General features: G+C 43.2%; 1 protein-coding gene across 3 annotated transcripts in view; it reads right to left on the bottom strand.

Annotated features, from left to right (window-relative positions):
- Positions 1-1,155: 1,155 nt before the first annotated feature.
- Positions 1,156-15,058, bottom strand: part of prkar1b (protein kinase, cAMP-dependent, regulatory, type I, beta) — a 63,000-nt gene continuing 49,097 nt past the window's right edge. For all 3 annotated transcript variants that reach the window (XM_076752196.1, XM_076752198.1, XM_076752197.1), the window contains 4 exons: positions 14,593-14,653; positions 11,961-12,082; positions 3,685-3,766; positions 1,156-2,627 (listed from right to left, as the gene is read on the bottom strand). In XM_076752196.1, the coding sequence (XP_076608311.1) occupies positions 2,455-2,627; positions 3,685-3,766; positions 11,961-12,082; positions 14,593-14,653 (438 nt within the window). In that variant the 3' untranslated portion in view covers positions 1,156-2,454. The remainder of the gene's footprint in view (positions 2,628-3,684; positions 3,767-11,960; positions 12,083-14,592; positions 14,654-15,058) is intronic.

Genomic DNA, 15,058 nt, shown 5'->3' with positions numbered 1-15,058 from the left:
TCACTATATAGCCTAGTCACCGCCATTCACTTGCCAGGTTGTCATTGCTCATGCTTGACTCTCTGGCGATCTTCTTCAGTGTGTTTTCCAGCCTTCCACCTCGTCTGATCACAGAACACAGTTGCAAACGACTGCCTTCTGTTTTAATTTTAAGTTTTACACAGTGTGTCAGAGAGAGAGACAGGGTAGTACAATTACTCACTATTTCTCAAGCTATATGTTTAGGATGACAACAACTAAATTAAAACATCAGCTGCACCCTCAAAGCAACAGGAAAGCTGAAACTGTGATCCACAAAGGGGGAGAAAATTGGATTTCCTGTAAGAGTCGGCAGTGTTAAAATGATGACGCCAAACTGCATAACTGTCAGTGCGGTCTGCAACCAAGTGACAACTGACGGCGTACCAGTAAACATGTTCATGAAAAGAAAGAACGAAGAGTCATGCACGGCATGCAAGCAGGAGCATTCGTGTTATTTATGGTTAACGGCTATGTTTTTGTCCTGGCAGTCAAACCCCAAAACCTCGCAGATGGAGGAGCTATACTTGTCTCACTGAGCTACAAACCCAAACTTGTGTGTTGTGTGAGTTCATGTGTGGTGTGTGTTGTGAAAGTGATGAAGTTGTATGTGTTATCCTGTGTGTATGTGTGGAGGGGGGGGGGGGTACTAAACTCAATGGTGGCAAGTTGGGGGCACATTCCTTAGTTGATTTAGTGGGCATTAAGATGAAGAGGAATGTGTCAAAGCTGCGGAGGCTTTAGTCTGCTGCCATGTAAACTGGCTGGGTGGAGCTCTGAGACTCTGACAGCGCAGGCTGACGGATGACTGACACTTGGCTTACTGTGAGAAGGATGGAGAGTGGAGGGAGGCAGGGATAGAGAGGAGGCACCTGTAGGAAGAATTGTGAAAAGTGTGTTTGAAGAGGACTGTTTGTCCTTTAGAGAAAGAAAGGGGAGATTAATAGATTCTAACATTTAGGGGAGGTAGGCTGTGAGCATGAGGTGAGACAAAGGGAAAGAGAAGTGCAGTCAGGAGAGGAGGAGACGATGCCAGAAGGCGGGATAAACGAAAGGGAAAAAAATGTGAAAAAGAGTCACATTCTCACACACAAAGAGGGGCTGATCAAGAGAAAATAACGACTCAAATCAAGAGGATTTCAGAAGCTTATCTTTATTTGCTCAAGATGGTTTGATAGTTGAAAGAAAGAGATACAGAGAGAGCGAGAATACAGAAAGATTCTTTTCTTAAGGTCCCATTTTATACAACATCAGTCGCTGGGTCAGTTGTGCAACTTTGACAGATTACAGTCGATCAAAGGAAAGCAACACAAGTATGTTTTTCTTTCTTTTATATATTTAGAACATATAAGTCTTAAAAACAGCTAAATCAAACTTCTGTATTGACTCAATGGTACAAACTCTAAAGTGGTGCAAAAGCTTTCGTCTAGCAATTTAACACAGAACAAATCAAGTTAAAAAAGCATCAGGTAAGACGTGTGTGTCTGTGTGCGTGTGTGCGTGTGTGTATGTGTGTGTTGAAGATTCATAGTCCTGAGACAGTGTAAGCATATACAGTATGGTTGTGTGTTTCATGTCAGTGTGTTTCAGACTCTGTTTGTGTGCATGTGGACTGGACTGATAACACTACTGCGCCTTTGGAATACCACAGCTCACAGATCGGACTGAACCACTTCAGGGAATATTGGAACAGAGAGGAGAAAAAAAAAAGCAAACTTGTCGGTTAATTTGGCTGGCACACGCCACATAAAGTCAGAACTCAACATATCGCTGCCTGTAACAATCCCCTAACTGGTAAGAGCAGTAAAAGCACATTTAAGAAGCACTAAAATTGAATGAAACAGGCAAAACTTTACTTTTCTTCATACCTCTACATCTACGCTTTAGCAAACAGAGGTCTGTGTAGCGCGGGTCTGATTTGACCTACAAATGGCACCACGCACACACAGAAGTGAAAAAAAAAAAAAAGGCAAACCACACTCAGCGAGCAAAGAAACGTGTGCTCACTTCCTCCCGCTGTACGTAAACATGACTTTACTTCCTTCCTATGTCCTGAATTCATACGTACCCTTCATAAATTCATCAAAGTGCAAACGCCACTCTTTGTCCATCTAGAAGCATGCATCGTACACAGCTGACGCACTGCATACATGGCTCATTTACAGTTGAATGATCTCCGTCCTCGCTCTGGTTTTTACACTCCTGCGTGGTGTTTTTGACATAAAGCTACGGGACAGCACAGGTCAAGTCAAAGTGCACAAGATCAAAGAAAAGAAAGAAAACGCGCAAAAAGGAAAAAGGAAATGAGCGCCCTGTCATTGTGGATGTAAAACCCGTGTCCTTTACCCCGCACCCTCACCGCTTCCCACCCACGGACTAAAACTCGGATGCTGATGCTGCCCACCCCTGCTGGTGGAGCCCTGAGGGGCCGACCTGTCAGACGGTGAGGGAGATGAAGCTGTTGTATCTCTGGATGTTCCTCTTGAGGATCTCTGAGCACGGCCCCAGCACACGCTCGAAGCGGGGCCTGTCCAGCTTCACACACTTCAGAGGACCGCGAGCGACTACGGTGGCTGCCCTGGGACGGTTCAGCAGCAGGGCGATTTCACCTGAGGAGGAAGAGGAGAGGGAGACAATCAGCTGAGTGTTCCACATCTGCATAGCTTGAGCATCTGTAAAAAGAAATGTTCTGATGTGTATGATTTGTGCATGAATGTTGCCGGAGCATTTGAAATGAATTAAACGTCAGCATCAGTCATGGATCAGACTGTAATAAATAACTCTGATGCATTCTAATTTTTAATAAAACTGACTTGTTGTTGTGAGCACCAGCTCTGACTGTCTGTTTCTCGTTTTCTTTTTGTTTTTTTCTTTTTTTCTCATCCTGCAAATCTGTTTTTGGGACACAGCAACTGACAAATAACAGACACAAAACAGCAAGATGTAGTGAAGAAACGCTGTAGGCCAAAGCAAAAGCAGTTTGCTGGAGAAAACGGCCAAATCACGGACGCGAAGACAGTTCGTTTGCTTTCATTCCAAACCTCTTTACTCAGATTTTTGAAAAGTAAGTGGAAATGTCGTATTTGGAGGAATACATTATTTTGTTTGGAGCTGAAATGATTTCTCAATTAGTCAAACAACAGATAATCAATCAGCAAAAATTCTGATAATCTTTTGAACTGATTTTAAGGCAAAACACCAACAAATCTCTGGTTCTAACTTCTCAAATGTTGACATTTGCTGCTTTTCTTTAGCATTTTTCATGTCTTTATATAATCAACTCTTAATCATGAAAATAATCTGCAGATTGATTGATTATTAGTATCAGACCACGTGTTTTTGGTTTTGTTGGTTAGATTTGTGTGTTAGATTTTGTTGGTGAGGACATGTGATCATTAAGTAATTTTACTGCATAATTAAAGACTCAGTCTTTCCCATAGCTACATCTTTTTCAGAATCTTCTTCAGTCCAGTTGATTCAATCTTTTTAGTGACAAACAACTGGATGGAAATTAAAAAAATGTGCAATATTAAGACAAAATATTCATGCAACCAACTTTTGACCTTTCAGGTATAACATGAGACCAGCTACTGTTTTGACCAACAGCGTTTTGTACGTGATGCCACACTGGGAAGGCAAAGGCATTGTCGGCCAAGAGCCACTCACCAAAGTAGTCAGAGGGTCCGAGGCGTCCAACCTCCACATACTCCTCATTGTCGGACCTGCGCTGCAGAACAGAGGCTATTCCCTGGAGACAGAAAAGAAAAGTTGGAGGAAAGAAAGGAAAGACAGAGACAGGAGACAGAACAGGGTGAGAAGGAGAGACATAAAAGGAGGAGGGGGTGTTGGTGAAGAAGGGGAATGAAGAAAAAAGGAGGAGTTATTTAGCAAGGGGCTGAAAACTATCAGGAGGATTAAGCCGAGCAGGAATTCCTTTGCTTCATAAGAACACAGGTGCACAGGATTTAGGCTGCTTCCCTGTGAGACGGACACCTGCTCTGTGGGACGCATGTGAGCAGACACACAAAGACACATACTCAGATATTCCAACGGGGTACGGGATGCAAATTCTGATTGGTTCTGCTTTATTTCCTCCAGAGTGTAATAAATACAAACATCTAAGTCTGTTAGAGGCTGAACTGAGTTCTCAGTGTCTCCATCACATAATCCCCTTTATCAGCATTCACCCATAAAAATGGAAACAACTGCATTGTCCAAAACTCCAGCTCCAGAGTGTCCCTAAATGATCCCGCAAAACGCAAACACGTAAAATGACGCTAACCCACCTAGTTTACTGTGCGCTTGCAGACACACACACAATAAGAAGGCACACGGACACAGATGGACGAGCAGTGAAACACTCGGGCTCGCACGCAGATGTACGTACACACACAGAGTGAGAAAATCAGCAGCTGATGTCTGCTGGACAGACGCACTGGACTCTATGACCGACCCCGCTACGCATATTACCATCACCCGCTGGTTGTTGTGTGTGTGTGTGGAGTGTGTGAGTCACCGAAAAAGTATAACAGAGGAAATCTGATTTCCGTTCGCTCTGCCCAGCAGATGATAACAGTGCATGTTGTATCTTGCAGCTGTTGACAAAGTTTGTGTGTGTGTGTGTGTGTGTGTGTGTGTGTGTGTGTGTGTGTGAGAATGAGCACATATTTGAATATTTATCTTTGCATAAGAGCCAAAATATATCTCAAAAGCTAGGCGGTTTGTGTGTGATGGAGCATATGTTTGGCATGTGTAGACAGAGGTGGAATATGTGTTTTTAATGTCTACTCTTGACATTTCTATGTGCTGTAATTGGTGGCAAATAAAAAAATCAGCAGGGGAACTTCCCAGCTTGTCTTGGACAGTGTCCGTGAAACAGTCTTGACCGTTCCAGCACTCTCTCACTGTCTCTAATCCCTCTCTGTTCTCTTTGCTCCTGCTGCTGACCAGGCTAATAATGCTAAATATGACTATAATGAGCTTTAATGAGAACCCCAAAACTGCCAGCTCCTCACTGCAGCCACGCAAAGGTGAGGCTGTATTTTGCCGGACTGGTGCTTGAAATGAACTGTGGAGAAGTGGGGATACCGTTCAAGTATGTGGGGCATACCGTGTGTGAGGGATGACCTCCAAGTAATGCTTGGACAAACTGCGCCGCGATGCCATTAGCCCCACGCACGCGATACGGCAGGGTGTATTTAGCTGTGGGGGGGTTTCCATCACCACTTGAAAAAGAGGGCAGTGATACCAAAGCTGGCCATGGCTGGAAGTTGACATGTTCCCTCGTGACAAAAGATGACAAGAGGTTTATACTGATGTGGATAATAAGTCGTGTAAGTCGTGTATCTGTTTTTGAACGAGCAAATTCTAACCCTATTTAAATGTTTTAAAATTTCTGTATTGACAATAAACCTCACAATTCTGGCCTGTGGAAGTCTGCCACTGTGGGCACATAGATAAGCTTCACAATGACGAGGAATATTTGCAGTATTGGAGTCAGTCAGTGGTGAACATTACTTGGAAACTGTGTGTATTTGTGTGTGGTTTTAGGACAATTTAGCCTGATTTGATAAGTCCGACAGATGTTGAGGTTTGTGGCCAGAATCACAATCACTCGTCTGCAGCAAGAAATTTGTCTGATTGGGTTTACAGATTAAACACTGCACTGATCACCCAGGACATTTATCTGAACAGCCCTGAGCACGAGGCTGGAGGCCTGCAGGTAAATTCCCGTATCTGCCGCTCTCGGTCCTAATGCTGCTCCGCACTTCCTTATAAGCATACACAGCAGCAGCAGCAGAGTAAGGCTGGTGTTTCACAGTTTGCTTTTGTGGTCGACTCGAATGCTGCTATGCTAACCAGTGAGGCTTTTCATTGCATATGGTATGGTATTTCAGCCAAAATGTGAACACAGCATGACGAGGGTTACTACACTGCAGCAAATACAGTCACATAACATGGAGAAAGAGGGTAACCAAGGCTGTGCTCCAAATACGCATACTGTACTGATGCAGGCAGTATGCATACAACTGGGACGTACTACTCTGACATACTGGGACGTACTAAATCGTTTTCTGTCATGCTTAATAGTATGGCAGTATGGGATACTGAAAAGCAGCACAAGACACTTTGACCCCCATCAGACTGATTCACAGACATGGGATAAATTACTGCCGATCTCCCTCTCATGTGTGCTGCATACACATGTGATACCACGTCTCTCGCTGGCCTCATTTCCTGTCGTTGCTCTGCTGAAGACTATCTAGTAAGAGATAAAAATGCTTTTTTAGATAGTCATAAAAAATAATCATATCAAACCATTCCACTGTTTGTATCTTACAAAATTCAAATTTCAAATGTTTCTTGTGTCCGTCCACATGCAAATATTAGGACTAGATATCGAGATAAACAGCTGGTGGCACTAATGTTTTCTTCTGCTGCTATTTTTCAGTGAAGATGAAGCTTAAGTGAAAAATAAGTGACGTGTTTCATGTTCCTCACGATCTCTTCACTGGTCGCGTTTTATTTTTAGAGATACATCAGCTTTCAAATTGCAAAAAGGGATGAGAACACGCTCACAAATAGCTAACTGTAACTGTTCAGTGAAGGTTATTGCATTAACTTTTCATTAGCTAACTAAAGAAACAAAACCCATAAAGTGACACCACTTCGTCTGCGCCATCTTCCATGTTTAATCTCAAGTGTAAATTCTGCGGCGACCACTTTTACTGAACTTCATTACACGGGACCAAACAAGTGGTTTGAGTGCAAACATGGTATAAAACAGAGAGAGATGTGAATGGGGAGAGAATGGGGGGAATGGGGCATCGAAGCTCCTGTGTTTACACCCAGCTGATTCCTCTCCTTTCCATTCACGTCCAAACAAAGAGAGTGAGACAGTGCAGCACCGTCAAGTACAGTAGTTCATTTGTGAACAGGCCTCACTCAGTGTGGTCCAGATAACCATCGCATACTGTACCACCCCTGGGCCAGCGCTCCGCTCCATAGATATTTCTTTTATAAACACTGAAGATCTTCCTCACCAGGCTGCCCAACGCGGGGTGCAAAGGACAGGCAATGCCAACAAAAAGGGAAAACAGAAAGTATGAATGAACAGTAAATAAGCTGCAGAGACACAGAGAGGAGAAGGTAGAGTGTGAAGCAGAAGTAAGAAATCATCACTACTAAGGGGTATTGCAGGTCAGATAACACTCCTTATGGTCCTTAACCAAAATGCACCTTCACACGGGCTCATACCTAAACAAACATACCACATGCAGGGCGTAGCGAGGCGGCTCGTGGTGACATGTCAAAATGTATCATCTTGGACGTAGGTGGTAAGAACTGCTGGATCAACAACAAGCACAGGAAAAAAAAAATGGGAGAAAGAGGCACAAGCAGAGATGGAGGAAGAAAGGTGATATCCTGTTCACGAGGCCACCCAGCACCAGCAGTGTCTGCACCTTCTCACCCAAACGCCGACACACACACACACACACACACACACAGAAAAAGACTGCACTCTTGAACACACGCAACAGCCTAAGGGTTGCTTTTCAAAGAGGAAACGACTGAAAAAATGGTTTCACCCAATTAAGACCTGTTAATCTTTACCTTTGTCCTTGAGAACGTACGCTTGCACAAAAAATGACTTCATTCATTAACTGCATTGATCTTGGGTCTATAAAAACGGTGTTAAGCTCCATTAACTAAATTGCGTCTCGGCGCGTACACTTAGGTTACAGTAACAGGCGGGTACTGCAGACAAGCCACAGAGGATTTCTCTCCCCTGTGACCCACAGGGACCCTTTAGATCCCCTCAGTCTGATTACTTTTGTGAGGTCAAAGGACAAATATGAGATAACACACTGAGTTGTTGTTCAGATTGATGCTGGGAGGAGATCAGAGTGAGTGCATTAGCAGAGAGGATGAACAACCCCCATCTGAGTTTAGTGGCTTGTCATAGACTGACTTGACTTCAACATTAACAAAGACTTCTAGCTCTTCTTTGATTTTAACACCAGTGACTCACAACTTAAAGATCCCCTCCAGACATTTTAAGATGCATATAAAACACTGGGACTAATAATGTGTTTATGATGTGGCTTTTCTACAAAAAAAAGTTCTCTTATGTTGTTAAAATCCTTAAAATTACATCTACTGCTTCTCCCTCATTAAAAAATCCTGTATCTGTACTTATCCAAATACGTCACATTTCAAAAGTTTAACTACTTCTTCTACTCTGCTGAAAAGTCCACTCTCGTACTGGAGGCTTCAAGTTTCCACATCACAGCTGTGAAGTTGAACTGCACCAGGATTGGCTTCCAAACTATTTGTGATGTCACAAATCATGCTCATAGGCCCGGATCTTTAAAACTGGATCTTCAATGAGCACAGCAGCAGCAATGAATGTGAAGACAGCCTTCTAGAGTCAAACTCTGCGCATATATCATTCTGCACAGTAGGGACAAGAAGACATGTTTTTGAGTGGAGGGGGCTTTAAAAAATAAAAAAAATCATGTTATGTAAAAGTGGCAATGAATCAACTCTACACTTTCAGACTCATATCAGATGCAGATGTAAATACTTTGCTATGGTCAACCAAAAACAGAAGGGAAACATGCAAAACCTTCAGCTCAGAAATGAAAAATGACTGTAAGTCATGGGAATACAGGAAAGTGGTAGTAATATATACACATTTTAAAAAGCATGCATTAGTTCTGTAAATCCACTAAATGTTAAGACTTTTTAAGTGTTTAATGTAAATGAAAGACACATAATGATTTGTTTAGATTTGTTTTGTTTTGTTTTTTTTACATGAATTGAGTCTCTTTGTCTGTCATTGTCATTTACTGTTGTGCTTCCATTGTCTTTATGTTAATCTGACAACACTTCAGACTACTGCCATGTTAACTTAAAGTGGTGAAAGTCTGAGAGGGGATTACTCGTGACTTGATAACAAAGACCTAGTCCAGGTTACAAGTAAGCAAAACTAAAAGAAAATCATGTACATGCACTAAGAAGCAGCTGATCCAACACTTATATACATATATGCACCATTTTAGGTGGTGGTGAGACCACAGATGACATGGCACTGGGAGTGTATGAGCATGTGGGAGAATGCCCTGAAGAAGGGAGTAAATGGAGGGAAGAGAGGAAGGAGGGGATGCGAGGGAAGGTGAGGCTGAGTCTTCATGGCCAAGGAGTTCTGTAAAGGCTTGTTTTTACAGTGTGAGAAAAAAAAATGTAAACATGTCACTTTTGATTAGGGCCCCATTCCTTTTGGCAGGCAAAGAAAGTGATGTCTCTATACCTCCTATTTGTTAATCCTTCCCATCAACAGCATGTAATTAGTGATTGTGGGGTTTGTCTTTGGCTGATGCTCCAAAAACCACAGAAACAAAATAAGAGTGAGAAGAGATGGAGGAAGAAGAAGGCGAGGGACTGAGGAGGAGAGAAATGGGAGAGTTTTGGCTGAAATGACATCTCAACCTGGATTCATCAAAAGAGATAACGTTGTGCACATGAAGAAAAAGAGAGCATGGCGGCAGGGGAAAGTTGTGGCGAGTCTGATCTGATCTCCGGGCCTTACTTGTGGTCCTTTTCAAATCAACCTCTCTCTCCCTACATGTCACTCCCTACCCTATTTGACTCATCCTTCTCTCTCTCCTTCTCTCTCTCGGCTCCCTCCCAGGAGGCTGGGTCTCCTGACCCCGTGTGAAAGTCGGCAACACACATTCCACCAAAGTCCACCCTGCTCTGGGAAAGTCAGGCCCTGCTGCACGAGAGGCGGAAAGATAGAGCGAGAGGAAGGGAGGGACTGAAAGAGAAAGAGAGAGAGAGAGAGAGAGAGAGAGAGAGAGAGAGAGAGAGAGAGAGAGAGAGCTTAGAGGAAAATGGAAGACAGACAGGAAAAAAGGATTAAAGACAGAGACAAACACTACCGTTGGGTGATGGAATTGAAGAGGAAGCAACAGCGAGGTAATTTGTTTTAATGAAAGTTGGAAAGATGCACTCTTGAGGTTCTCAGTCTCTGGTGTGAAACACTCATAGACCGAGACAATGAACCAGAATGAGCTGCCTGCCTGCTAAGACTCCATCCCAGTCTCTCTTCCTTCCCCGTTTCCTGCTCCGTCTCTCCATCCCATAATCCCCCTGACTCCTCTGCATATTTGCCTTTCTCCTCACTAGAAAGTCTCACATTAATGAGTCATGCATTGATACAGTAATCACTGTATTTGTGTCCGGAATTCTCCCGTAGTTTACCCGTCTGTCCAGCTGTCCTCCCATTTAAATATTTTCCTGTAAATCTCACGATATGACACATAACAGCCTATTTGATGTGTTTGCTTCCCTCCGGCACAGCAGGTGGCAGTATGTAGAACATGAGCTGTAACATCTACTGACCAGAAGTCATTCACTCAAAATGGCACCTGAAGAAGAGGAAGAAGAAGAGTACTTACCACAAAGGCTAAAAGTGTGCACGCTTATCTCGACAAATGGGAGGAGGCTTACCTGTACGACGGTCAAAGTCGTGTTTATGCTACACGGATTTTATTCACAAGCTAAAAAACATACCATTGCTGAATTCAATACACTCAGTGTTTTGCTTCTACAGCCTTACATCTAGTTTGACCAGTTACTTATTCAATTCAGTTCCATTGAAAATATTTTATCTGTCCCCTAAGGGTTAGCAAAATGAAGATAGATGTTTCACTGAGTCAGTGTGCTGGATTTATGACTCGTCTCTACTTACACTTTCAGCATTTACCATTTTCCTGTGAGTGTCACTTATGGCCTCATTGGAGGCTATTCACCGTGTCACTTTAATTCAGGTCTAATTTGAGTTATCTCGAGTCTAAACAGTCATATCAGACGAACAATGTGGAAGGTTAAGTCGTTTTTATACAAACATTTATATTCAAATTCTTTGCAATCCTGCCAACACATCTTTCCTGGTTACGCTCCTCCAGCGCTGCACTGCAGCTGCCTTCAGTTCTGCTTGTTTCAGAGGTTTTTTATCTTTTTGGCTTTGTTCTACCTCCACTCTGGTTTTCAGCAAGTAAAACACAAGCTAAGTTGGATTTATTGGCGGTTATATACAGTATAAAATAGTGGCCCCACAAGCGCTATACCGCTCACCCAGCATGGATGTGACCACCATCAAATCTTTAAAGCCAAATGTCAGAACTTTAACCTCATAATAATTTCAAATGTGCTGGATCAGTGCCAACATAATAGAGAATATATCACTGTTCAAACTACTACACACTGCGATGTATATCTTTGAAGAGAGGCATAACTCAGGGAGTGAGAGAATGGAGGAAAGAATAATGGCAAAAGGAGTGTTGTGCTGGAGGGGCACAGGTGGAGAGAGAGAACGAGAGTGAGCCAAAAAAAGGGATAAGGAGCGATACATCACTCTGCACCTTTGATAAAATCCTCCTCTGGCTTAACCAGACCTAAACACTCCACTGTAACCGATGCACTGCTCACCAGGACTTCTGCTGGACATACAGACAGAGTAACTGACATAGACACTAACCTTCAACTAAGTCTGAGAATGAGAAGGGAAAGTAGGAGGCGAGGACAAAAGCAGCAGATTGCGTCTCCACCCCCTCTAGACAGGGCCCTCTTGACTTGACCCTGGTGAAAGCTGTGTAAGTATGGAGTTAATCAAAAGTGTGTTAGGATGACAGGCAGGGGGCCCTTCATGAAGCTGCGCCAGGGGCCTCAGCTCCACAAAGCCTGCAGTGTGGAGGGAGGGGGGGATCGTGGTTGTGGGCCAGGGGCTGGGGAACACCACCGAGTAGTCTGTCTGCTGGTGGCAATAAACTGGGATCAGTTCCATCCTCAGCAAAGAGCCCACCAACATCTTGTGTGCCCGTCTGTTACACTGTCTTGGGCACACACACGCACATAAGCCCTCCCACAGACCTCACCTCTGTAATGATGAAGAAGTCATCACCAGGTTCTCCTTGCACCACGATCTTCTCCCCATCCTCAAACTGAACGGGCTCCAGAGCGTCGGCCACCGTCAGACGTTCCCACTTATCCAAAGACTCTGCAAATTGAAAATACATACATCTGAGTGAGATCAATGACTTATTTACAGTGATGAATGCAACAGTAGATGCACAAACGCGCGTGAGTTTGTGTATTCAATGGTTTGACAGGATGCCTCTTGCTCAAGTCCAGTAAACTGATGGGAATGATAATTCTACCTCAGGCTGATCCAGTCATTCATCAGGGACCATTACATCTCAGATCTCCCTGCCTCCTCCCTCCTCCCTCTTCTCATGGAGCCTTGTGGAACTAAAACAACTTGAAACTTACCTAAATCTGTAAGATCTGAGCTGCATTGATTCTGGTTTTGGTGACCAAACTATAACAGAGAGAGCTAAAGTTTTATCCCAAAGGCCGTCAGGTATCCTTGACAGAGACGCTCCCTCAGGGTAAACTGGTGCGGATGAGAGCATCTGCTTGGTGCTTGTAAAAGTGAATATGTACAGGATGTTCTTACAGCATAAACTGTAATCAAATAAAGTGTAGTGCAAACCAGTGTGAGAATAATGTTTGTTCAGTGGCTGGGATAGGTCTAAAGGTTTGGGAGGATGTAATGATGCTGTGTTCAAACTGAATGTTTTCCTTCTGTTATTGTAAAATGTGATTCAGTTACACTCCAGGGACAAGTCAACATCAAATTAACTTAAATCTAATATAATATTAAAATCAATTTAGATTCAATGATAAGCTACTATGAAACCTTGGAACAGATATTTATTTTGAAGGCTCTGGTACATTTTTAAATTCCCTGGTGTGCACATGAAGAGAATTTGTGAGCGAGTCCTGCCAAAACCTGCGATAGCATCTATCTTTTTCAGTTTTTTGTTGATCCTGAGAGCCAGTGGCGACAGCTGTCTTTCCGACTGTCCAACCACATGTACAGTGACGTGGTTAGGGCCGGGATATTTCTAGAAGCTGTTGGTATTTGCACAGAAACCAAAAACACAGACGGTCACACATCCTCACTGGGAAAAATGTTTCAACCAAAGGAGTTTTGAGCAACTCAGAACTAGAAAGAGGACCGACTAATACCTAAATACCTCCACGTGGAAGATTTGCTAAATGAGCTCATCCGTCTTTCACAGCTGAATAGACTGTTGTTGTCTAATCTTAACAGTCTATACATCTTTGTGTGGAATGTGACTTTAAACACTCCTCATCTTTATCTTTGTCTAGATAAAAGAGTGATTCAGTGTTTTGATTTGACTAAGAGGTGAGTTAGAGATGTAAAACTAGAGCAGAATCTCTTTGTCTGAGATGACTGTCTCCTGATGTGCTCAGTAACTGATCCCAGTGTGTGTCTACATGTGTGTGTATGTATTTAGGATTAACTAAGGTGAAGTTTGGTTGGTTGGAGGTGTCCAGTGTCCCCTCCGGTGGGGCCATGGTGTCTGCCGGCCCCAGATGGATGTCCTCTGTCTGGTTGCTAGCTAAAGGCAGCAGGTCCTATAGTAGTGATCCTTAACAGCTCAGCATGTAACACGATACACAAATGTGCTGACTAAAGAACCTACATTTCATGCTTCGCAGAGCCTGCACCCACTTGTATCACCTTGCTACACACATACATAGTATGCACACAGGGAATTGGCCATAGGGATGTTGAAGCCTCTGTGTGCATGTGACAAAGAACATGTTGTTTTTCCCCCTTCACTCCTCGACATCAAGGGCTTGTACCCAATTTCATGGCTATCTCAAAAATCAAAGACAAACAAAAACACCGCCGCCTCCTGCCCCTCCTCCAATTCAAAGAGTAGAACGGAGAAGCAGAGCGACAGAGAGAGGAATGAGGAGCACTTTGAGGAGGGAGGCGGGTGTTTGAATACAGGCCTCGACAAGGCTGTCAAAAAGGGAGACGCAGAAGAAAGGAGGTGAATGAAAAAAGAGTGGATCTCGCAGGGATGTTCTCCTAAGACCTGAATCGAGTGTATGTGTTTACTCAGCCAGCTAATAACTCTGTACAGGGGGCATGGCCTTACTCTATACACCACACACACACGATCAAGTGGAAGGGGATGAGATGTCAGTTCCAATTGCAACTCGTTTAGAGAGTCTGAATGAATCTCATTCGCTGTTCCTCCAAACTCAATGGCCTGTGTAGGCTGGTGTTATCCAAATTCCAGTAGGGAAAGAGAGGCTTAGCTTAACTCCTTTTTCTTTAATTGTCCACACAGAGACATTGCAGAGTGTGACTGGCTTTAGTATGAACAGTGCGAGAAGATTAGGACTGTACACACAGACCTTACTCAGCTATGGGCCTTGTGTGACAACGTGCGCCTGTGTTTATGTGGCCTAATCTACAGTATATGTTGCCCTCAGCAGATTTAACTGCTTGCACTCTGGACTCTCTGACCTGGTGTTTAAAATGAATGCATAGCATGGCATACACGTGCAACACACTATACATTATGCCGCTTTCATCGGCGCAGAAATGCACAGTAAAACACAAAGGAACGCCTTTGAATATCTTAATTATGTGACACATGTTTGATACATATACAGACTTACCAAGGATGGAGACCTTGCTAAGGAACTCTTCATACATCTTTCTCTTCCTCAGTGTGCTGCCCTGCAAGACAAGAAGAGGAGAGAAAATCCGTCATTAGACACACCCTTTCTCAAACTGTATGGCAGTGCTCCATATTTAATGTAAGAATGATGAGTGCGATTAATCTGCAAATATTGTGATTATAATATTGACTTCAAGAAACAGAGCTGATTTATTGCAGTTCTTTCTTTCTCTTCTCACTATCAATAAAAACATTGTAAAAGTATCAGCAATTAAAGGTCTTATGGTGGCTCTAATCTAAATAAATTCAGGTAATTACTACTTTGGGGAGTTGCTACTAAGACAAAACAAAAAAAAAAACTGTACTTCTTTGTTGTCAGAGAGTTAAAATTGAGAGCATCATTAAATGACAGACAATGATGCGTGTTTTGGAACTGAAACACTGTTTTCACACTGACATCCAGC

This window comes from Chaetodon auriga, chromosome 16, assembly GCF_051107435.1.
Source record: "Chaetodon auriga isolate fChaAug3 chromosome 16, fChaAug3.hap1, whole genome shotgun sequence".
Classification (NCBI taxonomy): Eukaryota; Metazoa; Chordata; class Actinopteri; order Chaetodontiformes; family Chaetodontidae; genus Chaetodon; species Chaetodon auriga.
The sequence above is the reverse complement of the archived record's forward strand: the minus strand, read 5'-3'. Positions and strand labels throughout refer to the sequence as shown.